Raw genomic sequence first — 26969 nt, forward strand, 5'->3', positions numbered from 1 at the left:
GGCATCCCCAGGTGGGAGATGGGTTCCTTCTTATCCTTTGACCTGTGTCCCTCCCTTCTCTCTACCTGCTCTTTCTAGTGCCTCAGACGGATTCCAGCTCAGTGACTCCACCTCGCCTGGGAAAGCTGTGGGTGACAGATCCCACCCCAGATTCGCTGCACCTCTCCTGGACTGTCCCTGAGGGCCAGTTTGACTCCTTCGTGGTCCAGTACAGGGACAGGGACGGACGGCCCCAGGTGGTGCCCGTGGAAGCCCCCGAGCGCTCGGTCATTGTCTCCCCGCTGGACCCTGACCACAAGTACAGATTCACTCTGTTTGGGATTGTCGACAAGAAGCGGCACGGCCCCCTCACGGCCGATGGTACCACTGGTGAGTAGCGGCCACCCAAGCCCCCATGTGACCCCTCCCAGTCTCCCGCACGCTTGCCCCCAGCCAGGAACCAGCTGGGGCCTCCCAGCGAGATGGCTGACTCCGAATCCTGGCCCTGCTTTTGGGCTCAGGGCCAGCCAGCCTCCCCCGCACTGCTGGGACCCTTTCATCCCGTTCAGCTGCTCCCCAAGGCCCAGAAGGTGTGTCATACCCTGGTTGCGCCAGATTTCTCAGAGTTCATCACTCGTGCTAGTTGCGTAGAGACTCGCACAGGTGTGACAACCTGTCCAAACCCCAGGCCCCAATCCTGGGGTTCTGCCAGCTCAGCCCTGCCTGGATCCTCTCATTTACAGCCCCAGAGAAGAGAGAGGAGCCCCGCCACCCAGAGTCCCCTGAGCAGCCCCTGCTGGGGGAGCTGACAGTGACCGGCAGCGCCCCAGACTCCCTGCGCCTGTCCTGGACGGTGGCCCAGGGCGCTTTTGACTCCTTCATGGTCCAGTACAAGGATGCGCAGGGGCGGGCCCAGGCAGTGCCCATCAGGGGGCATGAGAATGAGGTCACCGTCCCCGGCCTGGAGTCTGACCGGAAGTATAAGATGAACCTTTACGGGCTTCATGGCAGGCAGCGCGTGGGGCCTGTGTCCGTGGTGGCCACCACAGGTGAGTCAGGGCTGCACGGGGCTCCCTCCCTGGCCAACCCATAGCCCTGTGAGCAGGACCTGACCAGGGATCCTTCACACTTCCCTCCACCTTCTCTTTCTCGGCTCCAGTTCTGCCAAACCTCCACAGTCTACTTCCCGACATCCCAGGACTTTGCATCCAGCCGCCAGCCCCTGACCAAACTTTCTTGGCCCTGCTTCTCCATCTCCAAGAACAGACCCCATTTCCCACATTCTGAGCACTGGGAATCACCCCTTCGTCCCGGGCTGTCCTCCCCGTGGATGTCCTCAGCCCCTGTGTTCTTTCCCCGCGGTCTTTGCTGGCCTTCTTCCCCTGGCTCAGGTTGTAGTCATTTCTGAGCTTCTGTTGCCTGCTGCCCACACCCTCCCGCCATAGCTGCTCTGTTCAGAGCTGGCAAATCCAAGGAACATGAGCTCCATGTTTCCCCAGCCTCCTCCCAGCCCCCTGACTCCCAGCCAGCTTGGAGCAGGGCAAAGGGCTCACTTTCAGCCCCCCTGCCCTGCATTCCTCCATGGGCCCAGCCTCCCCCATCCAGCACCATTTCCATGGCTGTGTAGCATCGCGGTTGGGAGCATGGGCTCTAGAGCCAACTGCCTGGATTTTAATCCTAGCTCTGGGATCTTGTGCAAGTTACTGAACCTCTCTGGGCCTCAGCTTTCTCATCTGTTAAATGGGGATGATAATGGTAACAGCTTCACAGAGTTGTTAGAATTAAATGAGTTAATATACATATGGCACCTAGAACAGTGCCTGGCACATCAAAACTGCCATTGAAGAGTGAGCTACTATTTCTCCCTGATCCTCTCGCTTCCCAGTATCCTTTTACTCTCCTCACCTCCCCACCTTCCCCATCCTTGCCTGGGTTATCATTCTTGCCTGCTGCCTCCTCAATCTCCTGTCTCCTTAGCAGTCCCCCATGGACCGTGGAGTGAGTCACAGAAGGGCTGGCTTCCCTGTGCCAGTCTCCCCGCCCCATGGAGCCTCAGCAAAGACCTAGCTGCTGCAGACGGTGGGCAGATGCCTCGGGGCTGTGACTCTAGCCCAGGCCGGGGAAGAGCACGGCCCTCCACAGCCCCCAGCGCCATCCGCAACATCTCCCCCGCCCACGCCCCGCTCCTGCTCTTGTCTGAAGTGGAGGGAGAGGCAGGGTTGCCCAGGGAAGCCTTAGCGGAGCACATCCCATTTCCTGTCCTGGTCAGTGGAGCTGAAAGGGAGGAACACAGTGGGAAGAAGCCTTACTGCCCCCTCGCTCTCCTGTGCTCAGCACTGTCCATGAACACAGCAGAGAAGCATCCCTCAGAGTTCCCTCTCTTCCCATCTCGTCTCCTTTCTCAGATGTGAGAGGTGGCCCCCTACCCCCACAGTGCAGTCGTCCAGCACTGACGAGGTTTAGGGGCCTGTCTCAGCCCTGTCTCCTTTGATGAGTTACTGAATGGCTAATACAAAGGCTACAGGAACCCCTAAGCTGAGAGCTTGAAGAGTATATTTGCCAAATGTACTTTATTGTCACGATTAACATCACCACAAAGCACATCACCTGTAAAGTCTAATCTCTTCTCTCAGCCCCGCAGGAAGGCGTGGACGAGACCCCCAGCCCCACAGAGCCCAGCACAGAGGCACCAGAGCCCCCCGAGGAGCCCCTCCTGGGGGAGCTGACAGTGATAGGATCCTCCCCGGACTCGCTGAGCCTCTCCTGGACCGTCCCCCAGGGCCACTTGGACTCTTTCACCGTCCAGTACAGAGACAGGGACGGGCAGCCCAAGGTGATGAGGGTGCCTGGGCACCAGGACGGGGTCACCATCTCGGGCCTGGAGCCAGACCACAAGTACAAGATGAACCTGTACGGCTTCCATGACAGCCAGCGCGTGGGCCCCGTCTCTGTCATCGGGGTGACAAGTGAGTGGATGGTGGAAGCCCCAGGGTGGGACCTCGTGGGAAGATCACCCTCTCTCAGGTGATGGGTGAGTGGGGTGCAGGAGGCCCCTCTACTCGAGGCTGAGCCATGGTGCCCTGTGTGCCTCCTCCAGGCTCCCTGAGGACCAGTGTGTCCCCCTGGGCAGGGAAGGGCCTCTGTGAGCCATGCTGGTGGCTGCCCTGGTCCCCCACAGCTGACCCTGGAGGCTCCAGGCATGTTTATGAGATGTCAGCTGAACAGGACCACCCAGCCCCAAGGATGGGCTTCTCTGAACTGACTTCAGGGCCCGGAGCCGGGGCCAAGGCTTGGGAGGAGACCCAAGGACATCACCTGGGACCCTGCCTCACCCTCTCTGTGTCTCTCCTCAGCTGCAGAGGAAGACACCCCCAGCTCCACAGAACCCAGCACAGAGGCCTCGGAGGCCCCCGAGGAGCCCCTCCTGGGGGAGCTGACGGTGACAGGATCCTCCCCGGACTCGCTGAGCCTCTCCTGGACCGTCCCCCAGGGCCACTTCGACTCCTTCACCGTCCAGTACAAGGGCAGGGACGGGCCCCAGGTGGTGCGTGTCGGAGGCGAGGAGAGTGAGGTGACCGCTGGGGGCCTGGAGCCCGGGCGCAAGTACAAGATGCACCTGTACGGCCTGCACGGGGGGCGGCGTGTGGGCCCTGTGTCCACCGTGGGCGTGACCGGTGAGTGAGGGCGGGGGCTTGTTTGTTTTCGTCCCACCAGTGGCCCCCAGCCTCCCTGTGGCATTGCCCTCCATTGCCTCCCCCACCTGCCTGTGGAAGACCTAGAAAGAACAGCTCACGGGGGACTGGGCTACATCCAGCTGCATGACTTTGAGCAAGTCTTAAACTTTCTGTGCCTGTTTCCTCAGCTGTAAAATGGGGATAGTAACACCTACCTCACAGAACCGTTGTGAGATTAAATGAGTTAACAGACCTAAGAAAGGGTCTGGCAGCAAGTAAACATGCTGGCAATGTTTGCTGCTATGGTTACTACATTTGTCCTTAGCCTGGGGTCTGCTCTGTCCCCTTTGGCTGGTTCAGCTTAAATATTCAGAATGTCCATGAGACATTGCCCTCTGCACCAGTGCAGCTGGAAACTTTCTTTACTGCTCATCCAGTGAGTGGTTATAGCAAGGAAGAATGTCCCTTCCACCCGGGTACAGGGCCACTCAGCCACCACAGAGGACCAGCCTGGGCACCTACTCTCCAGAGCCCCAGCGTGAGGGGCCAGATCACAGACAGGCCTCTGGGACCCTCCTGCTAATCTGCCCAGCTTGGCCCCAGCAAGGGGCATCTCTTTTCTCCTTTGTTCACTGAAACAAAGACACAGCTTTTTCAAAAGCAACTTTTAATATAAAGGGGAAGATTTTAAAAAGCAGAGAAACAGGTTTCCAGAGCATGGTTTCTGTACTTCTCAAAGGGACTTGTTTGGCTTAGTTTCCAGAAGCTTCCACTCCCGATTTCTTTTCTTTCTTTAATCAGCACAGAGAGTAGGGAGAGGGGAAATCCTCCCTGAGGTACTGTCCTGCAGGCCTGAAGTAGCAGGATGGAGGCTCATGCCAGGCCCAGAAAATGTGGCCGAGGTTTTTCCTGGAGCCACCCTCAGTCCATCCATCTGTCCGGGGCAGCCACACTGGTCCCTGGGTAAGGATGGACAGTGTCGGGCACTGACTGAGGCGGTGCAGTAGAGGAAAACTGAATCTTGGAATCGGAGCAACTGAGTTCCGTTCCTGGCTTCTCAGCTCTTAGCTGTGCGATGGCGCTCATCATCTGAGCAGGAAGGTGATAGGCAGCTGGAGCCCGCGGAGCTGACCCGGGGCCGGCCCCTGGCACACAGCGCGTGGTGAACCGCTGCTAGGAGAAGAACTAGCATGCAGCTTTAGAAACAGGGCTAACTTGGGAAAGGATTATGCCAAATGCAGCATAGGGCCTGCGGTACTCATGGGTAGCTATCATTCCACCTTTCCCGGTTAAGCCAGACCACCAATGATAAGGCTTGATGGTGAGGGACAGTTTCTCTCTCTCATGGAAAGAAGTACAGAGACGCAGGAAACAGATGCTAAAGGAACCAGCAGAGCTAGAAGGCAAATGAAATGAAACACAACGCACGCGTGGCCTGGCACCTGTACCTGGGAGAAGCTCAGTATGTGATGGTTGTTCTGGCCCACCTTCAGCTGCCTGCATCCCTGCCCTCCCCACTCAGACTTATTGCTATCCTCCTGAGGCCTCACCTCCAACCTGGCCACACCACACGGCTGGTGGGATCTTAGTTCCCCGGCCAGGGATTGAACCCGTGCCCCCTACAGTGGAAGCGTGGAGCCCTAACCACTGGACCACCAGGGAAGTCCCATGCCAGCCTGTTTTTTTTTGTTTGTTTGTTTGTTTTTTTTGTGGTACGTGGGCCTCTCACCATTGTGGCCTCTCCCGTAGCGGAGTATAGGCTCCAGATGCGCAGGCCCAGCGGCCACGGCTCACGGGCCCAGCCGCTCCACGGCATGTGGGATCCTCCCAGACCGGGTCACGAACCCGTGTCCCCTGCATCGGCAGGCAGACTCTCAACCACTGCGCAACCAGGGAAGCCCCCCGCCTGTTTTTAAAGCAGGTTTTATCAGTACAGAGCCTAGTCTTGTCCTCCCACAGGAGCCAGAGAAACAAGCTCTTGGGAACCCCACTCACCCAGCTACCCCTCTGCCAGTTGCCTCTTGGGACCACCTTCCAGGCTGGTCACTAATGAGCAGGGCTTCCCAGATTCAGCTCATTCTGGGGCAATGGGGACCAGCAGGTCCTGAGCTTGGCCTTTTCCAGATGTGCAGACCATTCATTCATTTAACAAACATTTGTGGAGCTCCCACTGGGTGCCAGTGCTAGGGACACAACAGCGAACAAGGCAAAGCTCCTGCTGAGAGCTCACATTCTGTCAGAGGGAGACAGGCACCAAATTGCACAAATATGTCAGTGAGACCGTATGTGACAGTGACAAGAGCTGGGGAGAAAAGCAAAGCCCAGTAGGTGAGATGGTGAGTGGGCGGGAAGCAGGCAGGAAAGGGCCTCCCTGAGAAAAGGACCTGCAGGAGGGAGAGGACAAGCCACGCAGGCCTCTGGGGAAGAGCATCTGGAGCAGAGGGAAGGTGCCTGAATGTCTGTGGACCAGTGAGGAAAGTTTTGGAATGGGGAGGGTGATGTGAGAGATAAACAGGTGGGGCCTTGGAGGTCATTGTAAGGACCTGTTTTTTTCTCTGAGTGAGATGGAAGCCATTGCGGGAACAGACTCTGACTAATGTGTTAACAGTGGGGAACAGAGCAAAGGGGATGAGGGTGGAGGAGGGAGGGGATTTAGGAGACTGTGCTATAGTCCAGTAAGAGCATGTGTGCTTAGGGATGGTGGCGGTGGAGTTGGGGAGGGGGAAGGGGGTCAGCTTCTGAAGGTAGTGCGGACAGGATTTCCTCGCAGGCCTGCCGAGGGGTGGAAGAGAGGACTCAGGGATGACTCGGAGAATGAAGCTGTGGTTTTGCTGAGGTGGGAAAGCTGGGGAGGGAGCAGGTGTGGCAGCAGCCCCTGAGCTCGGTTTTGGACTTGTTGAGTTTGAGACATCAGTTAGGCACCCAAGGAAGACGCTGAGCAAACACAAGTCTGGGGGCCAGCAGGGAGGTCTGGAAGGGAGGTCTTTGGAGCCAGAGATGCACAGATGGAACTTCAGCCACTTTCCCAGGATCTCAGTGGTGGCTGACACCCCTCCCCGCAAGCACAGCCCCGGATTCTGGCAGGGATTTAGTGAAGGGTTGTTGGCCAGACAGATGTCGCCAATCAGTGTAGTCTTACATCAGAACCACCCGGTGGGCACACAAAAACAACACACATGATTACTACAAGGGGAAGAGGGGCTTTTCCTAACAGCCTCCCACCATCTCTATCTCAGCTCCACAACCAGAAGAGACTCCCGCAGCCACCGAGCCCCCCCGGGAGCCACGCCTCGGGGAGCTGACAGTGACAGATGTGACCCCCAGCTCCGTGGGCCTTGCATGGACAGTCCCTGAGGGCCAGTTTGACTCCTTCGTGGTCCAGTACAAGGACAGGGACGGGCAGCCCCAGGCGGTGCCTGTGGCCGCAGACCAGCGAGAGGCCACTGTCCCTGGCCTGGAGCCCGCACGCAAATACAAGATGAACTTGTACGGGCTACATGGTGGGCAGCGCGTGGGCCCCCTCTCTGTGGTAGCCATGACTGGTGAGTGAGCGTGGGTAAAGGTAGATCCCATCCCTGGTTACCCGGGGCCACCCCCTCCCCTAGCCTCTCTCTCAGGTCCTGCCTCAGTGGCCCCTGCAGGTCCTCCCCAGTCTATTACCTGAGCCCTTGGCTCCTCTCCTGAGCTGGAACCTTCCCTACCCTCCAGTCTCCACCTCCACTCTGTCTCCTCCCCCAGGCAGGATTGTCTTCCTCCCATCTGACCTGAGTCTAGCCAAACGCTGTCTCTCTGACTGTCCACAGCTGTTTCCTTCCCTCTCTTTACAACCTGCTGTGACTTGGACCCAGCTACCACCTCCCCCTGCTGCCCTTTTTCATTGGGGTTAAAGAACACACATCCCTTGAATCTCTTCTCAGGGGCCCTCAGCCCCCTGGCCTGAGCTGTGTTCCCTTCTGGCCAAGCCAGAATCTCGATCCCTCAGGGAAGCGGCCCTTGCTCATGGCTCCCAGCCTCTCCCACCCCTCATGCTTCCTGGGCACAGGTTGCCACCAGTTTTGTGCTATGGTGTCTGGTGAGACCAGTAAACCCCTTTCAGAGCAATGTCTTAAAATCCATAAAGTAAAACACATAGGATTACAAAGGTAACCAATTCTATTGATTAACCAATTATCAAAAATATTTTAAAACTCGAATTTATGATTCAGTAATACAGGAACTTCATCATTAGTTCATTAAATAGCAAGACTTAGTGGCATGTTTAATAACCTACCCACATTTAGAAGCAGTGATGAGTGTAAAGAGTATTTTTTTTAATTTTTGAATTTTATTTTATCTTTTTATACAGCAGGTTCTTATTAGTTATCCAATTTATACATATTAGTGTATACATGTCAATCCCAATCTCCCAGTTCATCCCACCACCACCACCACCACCCCCGCCACTTTCCCCCCTTGGTGTCCATACATTTGTTCTCTACATCTGTGTCTCAACTTCTGCCCTGCAAACCGGTTCATCTGCACCATTTCTCTAGGTTCCACATATATGCGTTAATATACAATATTTGTTTTTCTCTTTCTGACTTACTTCACTCTGTATGACAGACTCTAGGTCCATCCACGTCTCCACAAATCACCCAATTTCGTTCTTTCTTACGGCTGAGTAATATTCCATTGTATATATGTACCACATCTTCTTTATCATTTGTTGATGGGCTTTTAGGCTGCTTCCATGACCTGGCTATTGTAAATAGTGCTGCAATGAACATTGGGGTGCATGTGTCTTTTTGAATTATGGTTTTCTCATATACTGGGTATATGCCCAGTAGTGGGATTTCTGGGTCATATGGTAATTCTATTTTTAGTTTTTTAAGGAACCTCCATACTGTTCTCCATAGTGGCTGTATCAGTTTACATTCTTACCAACAGTGCAAGAGGGTTCCCTTTTCTCCACACCCTTTCCAGCATTTGCTGTTTATAGATTTTCTGATGATGCCCATTCTAACTGGTGTGAGGTGATACCTCATTGTAGTTTTGACTTGCATTTCTCTAATAATTAGTGATGTTGAGCAGCTTTTCATGTGCTTCTTGGCCATCTGTATGTCTTCTTTGGAGAAATGTCTATTTAGGTCTTCTGCCCATTTTTGGACTGGGTTGTTTGTTTTTTTAATATTGAGCTGCATGAGCTGTTTATATATTTTGGAGATTAATCCTTTGTCCATTGATTCGTTTGCAAATATTTTCTCCCATTCTGAGGGTTGTCTTTTCGTCTTGTTTGTAGTTTTCTTTGCTTTGCAAAAGCTTTTAAGTTTCATTAGGTCCCATTTGTTTATTTTTGTTTTTATTTCCATTACTCTAGGAGGTGGATCAAAAAAGATCTTGCTGTGATTTATGTCAAAGAGTGTTTTCCTCTAAGAGTTTGATAGTGTCCAGTCTTACATTTAGGTCTCTAATCCATTTTGAGTTTATTTTTGTGTATGGTGTTAGGGAGTGTTCTAATTTCATTCTTTTACATGTAGCTGTCCAGTTTTCCCAGCACCACTTATTGAAGAGACTGTCTTTTCTCCATTTGATATCCTTGCCTCCTTTGTCATAGATTAGTTGACCATAGATGTGTGAGTTTATCTCTGGGCTTTCTATCCTGTTCCATTGATCTATATTTCTGTTTTTGTGCCAGTACCATATTGTCTTGATTACTGTAGCTTTGTAGTATCATCTGAAGTCAGGGAGTCTGATTCCTCCAGTTATGTTTTTTTCCCTCAAGACTGCTTTGGATATTCAGGGTCTTTTGTGTTTCCATACAAATTTTAAGATTTTTTTGTTCTAGTTCTGTAAAAATGCCATTGGTAATTTGATAGGGATTTCACTGAATCTGTAGATTGCTTTGGTAGTATAGTCATTTTCACAATATTGATTCTTCCAATCCAATAACATGGTATATCTCTCCATCTGTTTGTATTATCTTTAATTTCTTTCATCAGTGTCTTATAGTTTTCTGCATACAGGTCTTTTGTCTCCCTAGGTAGGTTTATTCCTAGGTGTTTTATTCTTTTTGTTACAGTGGTAAATGGGAGTATTTCCTTAATTTCTCTTTCAGATTTTTCATCATTAGTGTATAGGAATGCAAGAGATTTCTGTGCATTAATTTTATATCCTGCATCTTTACCAAATTCATTTATTAGCTCTAGTAGATTTCTGGTGGCATCTTTAGGATTCTCTATGTATAGTATCATGTCATCTGCAAACAGTGACAGTTTTACTTCTTTTTTTCCAATGTGTATTCCTTTTATGTCTTTTTCTTCTCTGATTGCCATGGCTAGGACTTCAAAAACTATGTTGAATAATAGTGGTGAGAGTGGACATCCTTGTCTTGTTCCTGATCTTAGAGGAAACGCTTTCAGTTTTTCACCATTGAGAATGATGTTTGCTGTGGGTTTGTCGTATATGGCCTTTATTATGTTGAGGTAGGTTACCTCTATGTCCACTTTCTGGAGAGTTTTTATCATAAATCGGTGTTGAATTTTGTCAAAAGCTTTTTCTGCATCTATTGAGATGATCATATGGTTTTTATTCTTCAGTTTGTTAATACAGTGTATCACATTGATTGATTTGCGTATATTGAAGAATCCTTGCATCCCTGGGATAAATCCCACTTGATCATGGTGTATGATCCTTTTAATGTGTTGTTGGATTCTGTTTACTAGTATTTTGTTGAGGATTTTTGCATCTGTATTCATCAGTGATATTGGTCTGTAATTTTCTTTTTGTAGCATCTTTGTCTGGTTTTGGTATCAGGGTGATGGTGGCCTCATAGAATGAGTTTGGGAGTGTTCCTTCCTCTGCAACTTTGGAAGAGTTTGAGAAGGATGGGTGTTAGCTCTTCTCTAAATGTTTGATAGAATTCACATGTGAAGCCATCTGGTCCTGGACTTTTGTTTGTTGTAAGATTTTTAATCACAGTTTCAATTTCATTACTTGTGATTGGTCAGTTCATATTTTCTATTTCTTCCTGGTTCAGTCTTGGAAGGTTATACCTTTCTAAGAATTTGTCCATTTCTTCCAGGTTGTCCATTTTATTCCATAGAGTTGCTTATAGTAGTCTCTTAGGATGCTTTGTATTTCTGCAGTGTCTGTTGTAACTTCTCCTTTTTCGTTTCTAATTTTATTGATTTGAGTCCTCTCCCTCTTTTTCTTTTTTTTAAAATATTTAATTTTATTTATTTTTGACTGGGTTGGGTTTTTGTTGCTGCGCGCGGGCTTTCTCCAGTTGCCGTGAGCAGGGACTACTCTTGTTGCAGTGCACGGACTTCTCATTGTGGTGGATTCTCTTGTTGCGGAACGTGGGCTCTAGGCATGCGGGCTTCAGTAGTTGTGGCACGCGGGCTCTAGAGCGCAGGCTCAGTAGTTGTGGTGCATGGGCTTAGTTGCTCCATGGCATGTGGGATCTTCCTGGACCAGGGATCAAACCCGTGTCCCCTGCATTGGCAGGCAGATTCTCAACCACTGTGCCACCAGGGAAGTCCCACCAGTCTATTCTGTATGTCCCTGATTCTGTTTCTGTTTCATAGATCAGTTCATTTGTGTCATATTTTATTTTGTTTTTTTTAACATCTTTATTGGAGTATAATTGTTTTACAATGGTATGTTAGTTTCTACTTTATAACAAAGTGACTCAGTTATACATATACATATGTTCCCATATCTTTTCCCTCTTGCATCTCCCTCCCTCCCACCCTCCCTATCCCACCCCTCTAGGTGGTCACAAACCACCTAGCTGATCTCCCTGTGCTATGCAGTTGTTTCCCACTAGCTATCTATTTTATGTTTGGTAGTGTATATATGTCCATGCCACTCTCTCACTTTGTCACAGTTTACCCTTCCCCCTCCCCATATCCTCAAGTCCCTTCTCTAGTAGGTTCCCTCTTTTTCTTGATGAGTCTGGCTAATGGTTTATCAATTTGTTTATCTTCTCAAAGAACCATCTTTTAGTTTTATTGATCTTTGCTATTGTTTTCTTTGTTTCTATTTCATTTATTTCTGCTCTGATCTTTATGATTTCTTTCCTTCTACTAACTTTGGGCTTTGTTTGTTCTTTCTCTAGTTCCTTTGGGTGTCAGGTTAGATTGTTTATTTGAGATTTTTCTTGTTTCTTGAGGTAGGCTTTTATTGCTACAAACTTCCCTCTTAGAACTGCTTTTGCTGCATCCCATAGGTTTTGGATAGTCATGTTTTCATTGTAATTTGTCTCTAGGTTTTTTTTGATTTCTTCTTTGATTTCTTCAGTGATCTCTTGGTTATTTAGTAACGTATTGTTTAGCCTCCATGTGTTTGTGTTTTTAAAATTTTTTTCCCTGTAATTGATTTCTAATCTCATAGTGTTGTGGTCAGAAAAAATGCTTGATATGGGGCTTCCCATATCAAGCATGAACCCGGGGCACCGGGTTCGTGCCCCAGTCTGGGAAGATCCCACATGCCGCGGAGCGGCTGGGCCTGTGAGCCATGGCCGCTGAGCCTGTGCGTCCGGAGCCTGTGCTCCACAACGGGAGAGGCCACAGCAGTGAGAGGCCCGCATGCTTCAAAAAAAAAAAAAAAAAAAATGCTTGATATGATTTCAGTTTTCTTAAATTTACTGAGGCTTGATTTGTGACCCAAGATGTGATCTATACTGGAGAAGGTTCCGTGTGCACTTGAGAAGAAAGTGTAATCTGCTGTTTTTGGATGGAATGTCCTATAAATATCAATTAAATCTATCTGGTCTATTGTGCCATTTAAAGCTTGCATTTCCTTATTAATTTTCTGTGTGGCTGATCTGTCCATTGGTGTAAGTGAGGTGTTAAAGTCCCCCACTATTATTGTGTTACTGTCGATTTCCTCTCTTACAGCTGTTAGCAGTTGCCTTATGTATTGAGGTGCTCCTATGTTGGGTGCATATATATTTATAATTGTTATATCTTCTTCTTGGATTGATCCCTTGATCATTATGTAGTGTCCTTTGTTGTCTCTTGTAACATTCTTTATTTTAAAGTCTATTTTATCTGATATGAGTATTGCTACTCCAGCTTTCTTGTGATTTCCATTTGAATGGAGTATCTCTTTCCATCCCCTCACTTTCAGTCTGTATGTGTCCCTATGCCTGAAGTGGGTCTCTTGTAGACAGCATATATATGGGTCTTGTTTTTGTATCCATTCAGCAAGCCTGTGTCTTTTGGTTGGAGCATTTAATCCATTCACATGTAAGGTAATTATCGATATGTATGTTCCTATGACCATTTTCTTAATTGTTTTGGGTTTGTTTTTGTAGGTCCTTTTTTTCTCTTGTGTTTCCCACTTAGAGAAGTTCCTTTAGCATTTGTTGTAGAGCTGGTTTGGTGGTGCTGAATTCTCTTAGCTTTTGCTTGTCTGTAAAGCTTTTGATTTCTCCATCGAATCTGAATGAGAGCCTTGCCGGGTAGAGTAATCTTTGTTGTAGGTTCTTCCCTTTCATCACTTTAAATATGTCATACCACCCCCATCTGGCTTGTAGAGTTTCTGCTGAGAAATCAGCTGTTAACCTTATGGGAGTTCCCTTGTATGTTATTTGTCGTTTTTCCCTTGCTGCTTTCAATAATTTTTCTTTGTCTTTAGTTTTTGCCAATTTGATTACTATGTGTCTCGGCGTGTTTCTCCTTGGGTTTATCCTCTATGGGATTCTCTGCGCTTCCTGGACTTGGGTGGCTCTTTCCTTTCCCATGTTAGGGAAGTTTTTGACTATAATCTCTTCAAATATTTTCTTGGGTCCTTTCTCTCTCTCTTCTCCTTCTGGGACTCCTATAATGCAAATGTTGTTGCGTTTAATGTTGTCCCAGAGGTCTCTTAGTCTGTCTTCACTTCTTTTCATTCTTTTTTCTTTATTCTGTTCAGCAGCAGTGAATTCCACCATTCTGTCTTCCAGGTCACTTATCCTTTCTCTGCCTCAGTTATCCTGCTGTTGATTCCTTCTAGTGTAGTTTTCATTTCAGTTATTGTATTGCTCATCTCTGTTTGTTTGTTCTTTAATTCTTCTATGTCTTTGTTAAACATTTCGCGCATCTTCTCTATCTTTGCCTCCATTCTTTTCCCGAAATCCTGGATCATCTTCACTATCATTATTCTGAATTCTTTTTCTGGAAGGTTGCCTATCTCCACTTCATTTAGTTGTTTTTCTAGTGTTTTATCTTGTTCCTTCATCTGGTACATAGCCCTCTGCCTTTTCGTCTTGTCTATCTTTCTGTGAATGTGGTTTTTGTTCCACAGGCTGCAGGATTGTAGCTCTTCTTGCTTCTGCTATCTGCCCTCTGGTAGATGAGGCTATCTAAGAGGCTTGTGCAAGTTTCCTGATGGGAGGGACTGGTGGTGGGTAGAGCTGGGTGTTGCTCTGGTGGGCAGAGCTCAGTAAAACTTTAATCCACTTGTCTGCTGATGGGTGGGGCTGGGTTCCTTCCCTGTTGGTTGTTTGGCCTGAGGCGGCCCAGCACTGGAGCCTACCCGGCTCTTTGGTGGGGCTAATGGTGGACTCCGGGAAGGGTTATGCCAGGAAGTACTTCCCAGAACTTCTGCTGCCAGTGTCCTTGTCCTCATAATGAGCCACAGCCACCCCCGGCCTCTGCAGGAGACCCTCCAACACTAGCAGGTAGGTCTGCTTCAGCCTCCTCTGGGTTCACTGCTCCTTCCCCTGGTTTCTGATGTGCGCACTACTTTGTATGTGCCCTCCCAGAGTGGAGTCTCTGTTTCCCCCAGTCCTGTCGAAGTCCTGCAATCAAATCCCACTAGCCTTCAAAGTTTGATTCTCTGGGAATTCCTCCTCCCATTGCCCGACCCCCAGTTTGGGAAGCCTGACGTGGGGCTCAGAACCTTCACTCCAGTAGGTGGACTTCTGTGGTATAAGTGTTCTCCAGTCTGTGAGTCACCCACCGAGCAGTTAATGGGATTTGATTTTATTGTGATTGCACCCCTCTACCATCTCACTGTGACTTCTCCTTTGTCTTTGGATGTGGGGTATCTTTTTTGGTGAGTTCCAGTGTCTTCCTGTCGATGATTGTTCAGCAGTTAGTTGTGACTCCAGTGCTCTTGCAAGAGGGAGTGAGCTCACGTCCTTCTACTCCGCCATCTTGAACCAATCTCTGTAAAGGGTATTTTGAAGTTTCTGCAGTAATTTTAAGGTGATGTGACAATCTCTGTGATTCCTATTGGTGACAGGGTTACAAGCACTGCTAGTACCACCGTGGTTGGTTTCCTATATTCATCATTGAAAGAAATGCTACATTTCACTTAGAGATCAGTGCAAAAGAGATGTAACTGTTTCCCATCTCAGTTCAAAGCCCTCTAAGGCCCTCGGAGCCCAGCCGCCCTGTGAGGGGGGAGTTCTCCCGCCAGAGGTCTCAGCCATGTTCTTTGTCCTCCTGGATCCTAGCTCCGCTCTCTCCAGCCCCGGGCACAGAGCGCCCCCTTGAGCCACGTCTGCGGGAGCTGACAGTGACGGACGTGACCCCGGACTCCGTGGGCCTCTCCTGGACAGTCCCCGAGGGTGAATTCGACTCCTTCGTGGTCCAGTACAAGGACAGGGACAGGCAGCCCCAGGCGGTGCCTGTGGCTGCAGACCAGCGTGAGGTCACCATCGCCGGCCTGGAGCCCGGCAGGAAGTACAAGTTCCTGCTCTTTGGGATCCAGGACGGGAAACGCCACAGCCCAGTCTCTGTGGAGGCAAAGACAGGTGAGAGGGACGCCCACGAAGCTGAGCCTGAGGCCCCAGCCCTGCTGCCCTTCCTCACGCTGCCCTATCACCTCTCCCTTCCGCCGGGTCTCCGCTTCATCCACCTCTTCCGTTTTATTTGAAAAGCCACGTTGCCTGCCCCGATCCCAGGCAGATGAGAACCAGGAAAATGGGGCCAGTTCCTGGATCAGTTTCCCCTGCTGACTTTTCCCCTCTTCTCATAATTCCTACTTCTGTTGAACGGGGGAGCCTCCTTCAGACCCCTTCCTGGAAGGTGGAACAGGAGAAACAGCAGGGCTAGATACGGGGGAGGGAGCCAGGAGCCGTTCCACCTCCCTTGGCCTGTGAGTCCTCAGCCCTGTGTAGCCATCACCTCCTGAGGAGTCTTCCCTCTGACTCTCACCCAGTTTCCCACCTACTGGCCCAGACACACTGGGTCCCATATCTGCCTCCCCAGAGGGACCCCTTTCCTCCTCTGCCCTCTTCCTGGAGCTTCAGAAACTGGGGCCCAGAGGAGCCCAAGACTGGCTGCGCAGTCAGACCCAGTCAGGCCCAGCCCAGCTGTGCCCCTGTCTTGGGTTTTGGTCCAGGCACTCCCCTGCCCCTGGGGGCTCCCTGTTGCCAGAAAACTCTCACAATAACAATGCCGTCAGCATCCTTGCTGTCCAAGAAGTCAGAAGGCCAGCTCCTTCTCAGGCCTCGGGATGGCCTCTTGGGCAGATACCAGATCCTTCTCCCGTCTGAGCTCCCCTTCTTCTCCCCATACCCGCCTCACACATAGGCAGCCCCCACTCCTCCACTGGGTCCTATGAGGGTCACCTCCATCGTAATACCTTACCTCCCCACCAGCTGTCTGCCCCCATCAGGGATCCTGTTCCCCCTCTGACATCCCCAGGACCCTTGGATTTCCCCAGGGAGCAGTCAGATCACAAAGAGTGGGTTCCTTGGCCAAAGGAAATAAGCAGACCAAGCCTGTGATAAGCTGCACCCTGCTAAGGAAATAGTCTCTATTAGGTGCTTAGAGCCTGGACAGCAAGAGGAATAAGATAAACAGCTAGCTAGGGAATCTCTTCTCCCAGAGATGCCTCAGGACAGAAGACCCCTCCCTGCGCTGGTTAAGTGGACAGAGGCAGGGCCAGTTGGGGATGCTGGCAGGCATGGGAGGGTGATGGAAATATTGGGGGGAAGCACTGATCATTTGGGCAGTTCTGGGTTTTTCCATTCTCCAGTGGGAGGCAGTCAAGGAGTCGTTTTGGAAAAAAAAAATAAACACAAGAACCTTTCCTCTCTGTCAGTTGCTCGAGGTGACACCAGCCCAGGAGCCCCACCCCGTCTCGGGGAGCTGTGGGTGACAGACCCCACCCCAGACTCACTGCGCCTCTCCTGGACAGTCCCCGAGGGCCACTTTGACTCCTTTGTGGTCCAGTTCAAGGACAGGGACGGGCCCCGGGTGGTGCCTGCAGAGGGCCACGAGCGCTCAGTCACCATCGGCCCTCTGGACGCCAGCCGCAAGTACAGATTCCTTCTCTACGGCCTCCTGGGCAAGAGGCGCCGTGGCCCCCTCACCGCCGAGGGCACCACAGGTGAGGGCAGCCCCTGCAGGGGGGCATCTCTGATCTGGAGGCCAGGGGAAGGTCCTGTGGTCAGTTACGGTGGCTGCCATCACGGTTGTTGTTTGGCTCCAGCTGTTGTGGCTGGGATCCAGTGCCCCCTCTCCTTGCACAAGCCGGAAGATCCAGCCCTGCAGGTTGCAGCCATCGCACAGCCCTGTCTTTAGACCTCTCAGTCCTTCCCTTCAGCATCACCCAGCCTTCAAGAAACAACGCAACCATTTCCTCTCTGTGTTTCCATCTCAGAGACCCGGAGAGCTGTGGACGAGGCTGGAACAAAACCACGTCTGGGGGAGGAGCTGCAGGTGACCAGCGTGACATCAGACTCCGTGGGCCTCTCGTGGACGGTCCCTGAGGGCCAGTTTGACTCCTTTGTGGTCCAGTATAAGGACAGAGATGGGCAACCCCAGGTGGTGCCCGTGGAGGGCAGCCTCAGGGAGGTCAGTGTCTCAGGCCTGGACCCTGCCCGCAGGTACAAGCTGCTGCTCTACGGGCTATACAAGGGCAAGCGTGTGGGTCCCATCTCCACCGTCGCCGTGACCGGTGAGTGCAGCTGGGGGAACACACTGTGCCTCCTGCCCGCCTGGCTCTCCTGGTCTGGTGGAGCCACACGAGTTCAGAGCTCCCTACACTCCTTCTTTTGGGGGAAGGGATCAGCTTCATAGAGGCATAATTTACATACAATAAAATTCACCCATGTTAAGCTCATAATTCAGTGAAACCATTACCACAACAAACATAGAAAACATTGACTCCAGAAGTTTCCCTATGCTCATTTGCAGTCACTTTCCCCACCCCCAGCTTCTGACAGTCACTAATTGCTTTCTATCATTATAGTTTTTCCTTTTTAAGCTTTTCCTTTAACAGAATCATACAGTGCACAGTTTTTTGTGTTTTTCTTACACTTAACATAATGCTTTTGAAATTCATCACTGTGTATCAGTAGTTGGTCCTTTTTATTACTGACCTCTTGTCTTCACCTCCTCCCCTCCTTCCATCCTCTTGGAGAGTCTTGGTGCAGTGACAAACCAGTCACCCATCTCTACCTGTCTCTCTGAACCAGCCCCCAGGGAAGAAGTCGAAGCTGAGACTGAGGCCCCCAGCCCTCCAGCATCTGAGCCCCGTCTGGGGGAGGTGACTGTGGAGGAGGGCACCCCACACACCCTGCATCTCTCCTGGACCGTGACTGAGGGAGAATTTGACTCCTTTGAGGTCCAGTACACAGACGAGGAGGGGAAACTCCAAGTACTCCATTTAGGGGGCAACCAGAATGACATCACCCTCTCTGGCCTGGAATCCGACCACAGATACCTGGTGAGCCTGTACGGTCTCCACGATGGGCAGCGTGTGGGTCCTGTGCACGTCGAGGCCCTGACAGGTGAGCAAAAGAACTCTGCCCACTCGGCTTCCTTCCAGGTGGCTGTGAGGGCCCGGAGGAGGGCAGAGTCCCCGTGGACACTGTGCCCGTCTCTCAGGTCCTTCTCTCTCCATGTCTGTGTTCAGCCCCAAATGAGGAAGAGAATGAACCTTCAGAATCTCCCTCTACCACCCCTGAGCCTCACGTCACGCCTCGCCTGGGGGAGCTGGCAGTGACAGACGCCACCCCCGAATCCCTGAGCCTCTCCTGGACCATTCCCGAGGGCCAGTTTGACCACTTCCTGATTCAGTACAAGAACGGGGACGGACAGCCCAAGGCTGTGAGGGTGCCAGGGTACGAGGACGAGGTTACCATCTCGGGCCTGGAGCCAGACCACAAGTACAAGATGAACCTGTACGGCTTCCATGACAGCCAGCGCATGGGCCCTGTCTCTGTCATCGGGGTGACAAGTGAGTGGATGGTGGAAGCCCTAGGGTGGGACCTCGTGGGAAGATCACCCTCTCTCAGGTGATGGGTGAGTGGGGTGCAGGAAGCCCCTCTACTCGAGGCTGAGCCATGGTGCCCTGTGTGCCTCCTCCAGGCTCCCTGAGGACCAGTGTGTCCCCCTGGGCAGGGAAGGGCCTCTGTGAGCCATGCTGGTGGCTGCCCTGGTCCCCCACAGCTGACCCTGGAGGCTCCAGGCATGTTTATGAGATGTCAGCTGAACAGGACCACCCAGCCCCAAGGACGGGCTTCTCTGAACTGACTTCAGGGCCCGGAGCCGGGGCCAAGGCTTGGGAGGAGACCCAAGGACATCACCTGGGACCCTGCCTCACCCTCTCTGTGTCTCTCCTTCTCAGCTGCAGAGGAAGACACCCCCAGCCCCACAGAACCCAGCACAGAGGCCTCGGAGGCCCCCGAGGAGCCCCTCCTGGGGGAGCTGACGGTGACAGGATCCTCCCCGGACTCGCTGAGCCTCTCCTGGACCGTCCCCCAGGGCCACTTCGACTCCTTCACCATCCAGTACAAGGGCAGGGACGGGCCCCAGGTGGTGCGTGTCGGGGGCGAGGAGAGTGAGGTGACCGCTGGGGGCCTGGAGCCCGGGCGCAAGTACAAGATGCACCTGTACGGCCTGCACGGGGGGCGGCGTGTGGGCCCCGTGTCCACCGTGGGCGTGACCGGTGAGTGAGGGCCCTCGGGATGAGGTCTCAGGAAAGGTCTGATAGTAGAGCCTCTTGAGCGTCTTCCACTGAAGACCCAGGACCCTAAAACTCCTGAACCTCTAACCCATCCATTGTCCATTCAACACCTCAGGACAGGTGTGATCTGGGGGCAGGAAGAACGAGTTCCAGGGAAGTGCTTTGCCCATTTGAGAGAGGCCGTTGGGGACTGAAGCCTCCAAGTCAGTCATGCACTGACCTGTTTGTGGCTCTCTGCTTTGCCTGGGAACTCTGAAAAGAGCTCTTTTTGGGTGTTGGGACAAATGCCATGAAATGCTAATTCTCAACAAGTATTTATTACATAAAATTTCAAACATATACCCAAAGAGAAAGAATAGCATAATGAACTCCCATATGTCAATCACCCCACTTCAACCAAAACTCAACCCCTGGCCAGTCTAGCTCATCCAGACCCCACTCACTTCCCACCCTCCCCGACTAGCATGTTTTCTTTATTAACAGCTTTATTGAGGTATAATTTACATACCATAAAATTCACCTGTTTTAAGTATACAACTTACCAATTTTAGTGTATTTACAGAGTTGTACAACCAGCATCACTTACTAATTTTAGAACTTTTCCATCACCTCAAGAAGAAACCTGGTGTCCAGACCCATTCCCATGCCCAGTTCCGGTCCCCACTAATCTACTTTTTGTCTCTGTAGATTTGCCTTTTCTGGACGCATCATATAACTAGAATCATACAATACGTGTTCTTTTGTGTCTGGCTTCTTTTACCAAGCACGGTTTTTTTGGTTTGTTTTTTGGGGTTTTTTTGGGGGTTTTTTTGCGGTACACGGGCCTCTCACTGCTGTGGCCTCTCCCGTTGCGGAGCACAGTCTCCAGACGCGCAGGCTCAGCGGCCGTGGCTCACGGACCCAGCCGCTCCGCAGCACGTGGGATCCTCCCGGACCGGGGCACGACCCCGTGTCCCGTGCATCGGCAGGCGGACTCCCAGCCACTGTGCCACCAGGGAAGTCCACCAAGCACATTTTTGAGGTTGATCCATGTTGTAGCATGTAGCAGTACTTCATTCCTTTATAGCCAAATAATATTCCATTGTATGGATATACTGCTGCAATATTTTTAAACTTATTCCATACACTCTTTACTTCATCATTACATTTTTTTTTTTTTTTTGGGCTGCGTTGGGTCTTTGCTGCTGCACGTGGGCTTCCTCTAGTTGCAGCGAGCGGGCTTCGTTGTGCTGCACGGGCTTCTCATTGCGGTGGCTTCTCTTGTTGCAGAGCAGGGACCCTAGGCGCATGGGCTTCAGTAGTTGTGGCACACGGGGTCAGTAGTTGTGGCACAGGGGCTTAGTTGCTCCGCAGCATGTGGAATCTTCCCGGACCAGGGATCGAACCTGTGTCCCCTGCATTGGCAGGTGGATTCTCAACCACTGCGCCACCAGGGAAGTCCCCGTTATTACATATTTAAGTGTACTGCTCTTTTCAAAAAGACTGTTTAGAAATAACCATGATACAATGGTTGTACCTTTAAAAATCAGATATCCAGGGCTTCCCTGGTGGCGCAGTGGTTGAGAGTCCGCCTGCCGATGCAGGGGACGCGGGTTCGTGCCCCGGTCCAGGAAGATCCCACATGCCGCGGAGCAGCTAGGCCCGTGAGCCATGGCCGCTGAGCCTGCGCGTCCGGAGCCTGTGCTCCGCAACGGGAGAGGCCACAACAGTGAGAGGCCCACGTACCGCAAAAAAAAAAAAAAAAAAAAAAATCAGATATCCAGATAGTGCTACAGTTTCCTGATTGTGTCATAATTGTTATTTTGCAATTTGTTGTTGGAATCAGGTCCAAGTAAGAAAGATAGGATGAAATTGGGAGAATTGGGATTTTAAATAGGGTGGTCAGGGAAGGCCCTAAAGGGATGGTGACATTTGAATGAAAGGAAGTGTGAACATGAGCCATGCAGACATCTGGGGAAAGAACATTCAGGAAGAGGGAGCAGTCAGTGCAAAGGCCTTGAGGCAGTAAGCTGCCTGGCACATTTGATGGACCATAAGGAGGCCACAAAGAGCTTTTGATGCTCATAAGCAGAAATGCATCTTAAGTTAGGCCCACATAGCTGGCCCACCTTCGGGCCTGAATCCAGGAGAGCAGGGCCTCGACAGTTCCTTCCAGCAACAGGAACGATTCTGTTTGCATCTCTTCCCAGCCCCTAAAGAGGAGCCCCCTGCCAGCCCCCCTTTGAAGCCACAGCTGGGAGAACTGACTGTGACGGACGCCACCCCTGACTCCCTGAGCCTCTTCTGGAACGTCCCCGAGGGCCAGTTTGACCACTTCCTGGTCCAGTACAAGAACGGGGACGGGCAGCCCAAGGCGGTGAGGGTGCCGGGGCACCAGGACGGGGTCACCATCTCGGGCCTGGAGCCAGACCACAAGTACAAGATGAACCTGTACGGCTTCCACAGTGGCCAGCGCGTGGGCCCTGTCTCCACTGTCGGTTTAACTGGTGAGTGTACAATAGGACACTGGCCCTGCCCTGAGCTGGACTCAGTTTCCCTTTTATTGCCAGTATCCAGGTGTTTTTCTCCCACTGTTTTTGAGACTGAGCCTCCCAGGCTACTGGGAGCAGTTCTGTGCCTGTCTGCACTCCAAGCCTTTGGTGTCACCTTAGCTGTCTCACCCTTTACACGTGGGCTTCTTGAGTCCTTGAAGAGGCAGTGTGCCAGAGAAATAGCACAGACTCAGGCAGACCTGGGGCTGGCCCTAGCCTCAGCCCATTAGAGCTGTGTGACCTCGAGGGAGTCACTCAACCTCTCTGTGCCTCCCTATCCTTATCCACACAGAAGGAATAACCACACCTGTCTGGCAGGGTGGGCATGAATGTGGCTTGTCTCACACACAATGTTTGGTAACTACAGGCTCCCTCCTTCTGAGGAAGAAGATTAGTTCTTGAAAACCCTTGGGGTGAATTCTTATAATTATCATTGATTTCAGTGGGTACAATTGTATTTGTTCCCCAACCCCCAAACTGATACCCATGTATGCTGTATCAACATGGAATCCTGCTAACATGGATACTATTACTTCAATAGTTAATATTAGTCATATGTGCAACTTAACAAGGCATTTTCTCTTCATTAATTACTCCCTGACATGGCTGTTGGTTGCTTTCGTTAAGCTCTTTTGTAGCTGTTACCCTCTACATGCTTAAAACCTGGTTCCCAAACTCAATGGAGTTATGAAACACGATGATTTTGTAATTCAGCTATTAAGGCAGAATAAAACCCTGTGCAGAACAGAAAAGACAAAAAAAATCTGTGGGCGTGATGGGTCATCCCTGCTGTAAGATGGCAAGAGAATTAATACAAGGTCCAAAAGCAACCCATCTACAAAGATGATCTCATGTGGTCTCATCTCTTTGCCCTCAACTGTGAAATCTAAATTAGTTTCTCAAATGCTCAGAAAAGACTTCTAAACCAGAGGAGGTATTAAAGGAAAATACAAACCTGAGCACATGTACCTCCTGATGTGACGTGTTGGTTAGGTGTGGTGCTATTACAAAGCATTAGTCCTGTCCCACTAAATGAATTTACTCAGCAGCTCCTACAGGTTCCATGCTGCACATGTTGAGGTCATAGGGGTCCCACCCTACCATCTTGACATCTCCAAAAGTGTGTGCTCTGTCTGCTAGAAAGTGAACATTCAAACCAGGGAAATGATGTCTTTTTTTTTTTTTAGTAAGTAAATGTATTTATTTATTTATTTGGCTGCGTTGGGTCTTCGTTGCTGTGCGAGGGCTTTCTCTAGTGGCGGCGAGCGGGGGCTACTCTTTGTTGTGGTACGCGGGCTTCTCATTGCGGTGGCTTCTCTTGTTGAGGAGCACGGGCTCTAGGCACGCAGGCTTCAGTAGTTGTGGCACGCAGGCTCAGTAGTTGTGGCTCGCGGGGTGTAGAGCGCAGGCACAGTAGTTGTGGCGCACAGGCTTAGTTGCTCCGTGGCATGTGGGATCTTCCCGGACCAGGGCTCGAACCCGTGTCCCCTGCATTGGCAGGCGGATTCTTAACCACTGTGCCACCAGGGAAGTCCTGGAAATGATGTCTTAATCCTGGAGCACTGGCTTCCAGGCTGCAGGGTCCCTGGTGTGTCTGGGAGAAATCCATCCCCTGTTAGGAGGGAACCCACAAAGCATGTCCACCCATTCTCTTTGTCTCTTGATCCAGACTCAGAAAAAGACCAAGAAATGACCCCAGCCCCAACAGACCTGCCCACCACAGCCCCCAAGCCTCCCGTCAAGCCGCACCTGGGGGAGCTGGCAGTGACAGACGCCACCCCCGAATCCCTGAGCCTCTCCTGGACCATCCCCGAGGGCCAGTTTGACCACTTCCTGATCCAGTACAAGAATGGAGACGGGCAGCCCAAGGCAGTGAGGGTGCCAGGGCACCAGGACGGGGTCACCATCTCGGGCCTGGAGCCAGACCACAAGTACAAGATGAACCTGTACGGCTTCCATGACAGCCAGCGCATGGGCCCCGTCTCTGTCATCGGGGTGACAAGTGAGTGGATGGTGGAAGCCCTAGGGTGGGACCTCGTGGGAAGATCACCCTCTCTCAGGTGATGGGTGAGTGGGGTGCAGGAGGCCCCTCTACTCGAGGCTGAGCCATGGTGCCCTGTGTGCCTCCTCCAGGCTCCCTGAGGACCAATGTGTCCCCCTGGGCAGGGAAGGGCCTCTGTGAGCCATGCTGGTGGCTGCCCTGGTCCCCCACAGCTGACCCTGGAGGCTCCAGGCATGTTTATGAGATGTCAGCTGAACAGGACCACCCAGCCCCAAGGACGGGCTTCTCTGAACTGACTTCAGGGCCCGGAGCCGGGGCCAAGGCTTGGGAGGAGACCCAAGGACATCACCTGGGACCCTGCCTCACCCTCTCTGTGTCTCTCCTTCTCAGCTGCAGAGGAAGACACCCCCAGCCCCACAGAACCCAGCACAGAGGCCTCGGAGGCCCCCGAGGAGCCCCTCCTGGGGGAGCTGACGGTGACAGGATCCTCCCCGGACTCGCTGAGCCTCTCCTGGACCGTCCCCCAGGGCCACTTCGACTCCTTCGCCATCCAGTACAAGGGCAGGGACGGGCCCCAGGTGGTGCGTGTCGGGGGCGAGGAGAGTGAGGTGACCGCTGGGGGCCTGGAGCCCGGGCGCAAGTACAAGATGCACCTGTACGGCCTGCACGGGGGGCGGCGTGTGGGCCCCGTGTCCACCGTGGGTGTGACCGGTGAGTGAGGGCGGGGCTCAGGCGGTCTTGGGGGAGAGCTACCTTTTCCTCATGGGTGAGCTGGTTGACTGTTCTGCTCTTTCACCAGCCTTTGGTCCCCTTTTATGTCCTCCCTCCATGGCCCTGGGCCATGACCCGTGTGTAGTGCCCTGGCCTTTGACAACCTACAGCCTCCTTGTTCACAGTAATGTGGCCTCCTCTGATGGTCAGTCACTGGCTCCCTCCAAGGGTGAAATGTGTCAGGCACAGGCCAAGCATGACGTTACTAGAGTTTTCTTTTCTTTCCATCTTAAATACAAATCACAGCATTCTTTGTTATAAACAAAAAAAAAGGAAGAAAAAACAACCCAACATCGAACCACATTGAGATGATTAAGTAATTAGACAACATCTCTAAAATGACCTACTATGGCATCATTGAAATGTTTCAACATAAGACAATTACTTTATATTATTACAATAAAGAAAGAGTTTAAAATTTTTGTAAGGAGGCTAATCACAACCACCTGAAAATAACTTGCGTGGTAAGACAACTGGAAGGAAACGCCCGTGGGATGCATGGTTTGTGAGACAGGATAGAATGTCCCAGGACTTTTGTTTCTGTTTTATTCCATTATGTGTCGTTTACATTTTCTTAAATGACAAGCGTTTCTTTTATAATCAGGAAAAAAAATTTTTCAAAATGTCTTCTCCTCTCTTGTATTCCTTCTGTCTTTCCCCCTCATCATTCTTGCAACTTATTTCTGATTATGAAAAAGTTACAATTTCTAGTCTCTAAGAAATTAGGAGAAAAAAATCACAAGGTGAATTAAATTCCAAAATTGCAGTCAGGCTGGCTTCTCTAAGTCACTGTCAGCCAGATTCTTATGCCTTGTGACAGTATTTCACCAGAGTTCCTCTGCATGTGGAAGAACACAGCCCCTCTGTGAGTCAGTCTTTTGCTGGGGGCATCGCTGCCTCTGGGAGGTTCACTCTCCTCCCCTGAAGATACTCCAGACAGAGGAACCCTCTATCATGCAAATCACAAGCACATGCGAAGTACAGAGGGACCCATGTCCCCATCCACATCCTCCACCGACTCACTAATTTTTATAACTCAGGATTTCTTTTTAAGTCTGTATTTTTCTGTGAAAAGAATATAGCAACATGATGGAAAGTTTGGAAAGTAGGGGAAAAAATCTCTTACCGGACCACCTTCTGACCCAAGAACCACCATTCATAGCAATGTACGTAACACATCCTCTCTTTCTGCATTTTCCATGCTGCGCGTGTTTTAAGGTGGCAGAATGTTCATGTAATTCTTGGCTCTTCCTTTTTTCATACGCGAGTCACACTGAGAGCATTTACCCTGTGGCCGCACAGCTGCAGTAATCATCATTTGAATGGTTATTGGACGCTCTGTGGTGAGAGTGCCCTAACGAAATTAATCTTCTTCTGCGGCTCCTCTGGGGCCCTGACACATCTCGCTGTCATGACTAATCCCAAAATGAACTCCTGTGATACAACTTCTCCTGCTTTTTAATAATTTTCTTAGGATAGCTGCCCAGAAATGAGATTATTGGGTCGAAGGAAATGAGCAGTATTTGGGCTCCTGACGTGTATGTCCGAATTGCCTTCTGAAGGTTCATGGTGCCTGCCAGCCAGTATGAGATGGGGTCAAGCCCATCGCAGTCTCTCTAGCATGCAGTCACCAAATGGCGCACCCAGAGGCTGAGCCAGCCTCCAGCCCTGCAGCCTGAGGAGTACCCTGCTGGATGCAATCAGGGCAAGTCACCATCTAAGCCTCTGCCCCCAATCTCTCTTCTCAGCCCTCCAGGAGGTTGTGGAGGAGACCCCCAGCCCCACAGAACCCAGCACAGAGGCCCCGGAGCCCCCCAAAGAGCCTCTCCTGGGGGAACTGACGGTGACAGGATCTTCCCCGGACTCGCTGAGCCTCTCCTGGACCGTCCCCCAGGGCCGCTTCAACTCCTTCACCGTCCAGTACAAGGATAAGGATGGGCGGCCCCAGGTGGTGCGTGTCGGTGGCGAAGAGAGTGAGGTGACCATTGAGGGCCTGGAGCCCGGGAGCAGGTACAAGATGCACCTGTATGGCCTGCACGGGGGGCGGCGTGTGGGCCCCGTGTCCACCGTGGGCATGACTGGTAAGTGAATTTGGGGGAGTGGGATGCAGGGTGGGGAAGC

At 51.3% G+C, this 26969-nt stretch overlaps 1 protein-coding gene across 11 annotated transcripts in view; it reads left to right on the forward strand.

Annotated features, from left to right (window-relative positions):
* TNXB (tenascin XB) overlaps window positions 1–26969 on the forward strand; it is a 60747-nt gene that overhangs the window by 22324 nt on the left and 11454 nt on the right. The window contains exons 9-23 of one of the 11 annotated variants that reach the window (XM_033417948.2): window positions 79–369; window positions 723–1028; window positions 2613–2945; window positions 3333–3653; window positions 6890–7195; window positions 15079–15378; window positions 16674–16961; window positions 17235–17531; window positions 18052–18366; window positions 18492–18815; window positions 19206–19526; window positions 21734–22030; window positions 23745–24077; window positions 24468–24788; window positions 26597–26929. In XM_033417948.2, coding sequence (XP_033273839.2) covers window positions 79–369; window positions 723–1028; window positions 2613–2945; window positions 3333–3653; window positions 6890–7195; window positions 15079–15378; window positions 16674–16961; window positions 17235–17531; window positions 18052–18366; window positions 18492–18815; window positions 19206–19526; window positions 21734–22030; window positions 23745–24077; window positions 24468–24788; window positions 26597–26929 — 4686 coding nt within the window. The remainder of the gene's footprint in view (window positions 1–78; window positions 370–722; window positions 1029–2612; window positions 2946–3332; window positions 3654–6889; window positions 7196–15078; window positions 15379–16673; window positions 16962–17234; window positions 17532–18051; window positions 18367–18491; window positions 18816–19205; window positions 19527–21733; window positions 22031–23744; window positions 24078–24467; window positions 24789–26596; window positions 26930–26969) is intronic. The other 10 variants (XM_033417949.2, XM_049693546.1, XM_049693548.1 and 7 more) reach the window with 10 other exon arrangements.

This window comes from Orcinus orca, chromosome 10 (assembly GCF_937001465.1).
Source record: "Orcinus orca chromosome 10, mOrcOrc1.1, whole genome shotgun sequence".
Taxonomy (NCBI): Eukaryota; Metazoa; Chordata; class Mammalia; order Artiodactyla; family Delphinidae; genus Orcinus; species Orcinus orca.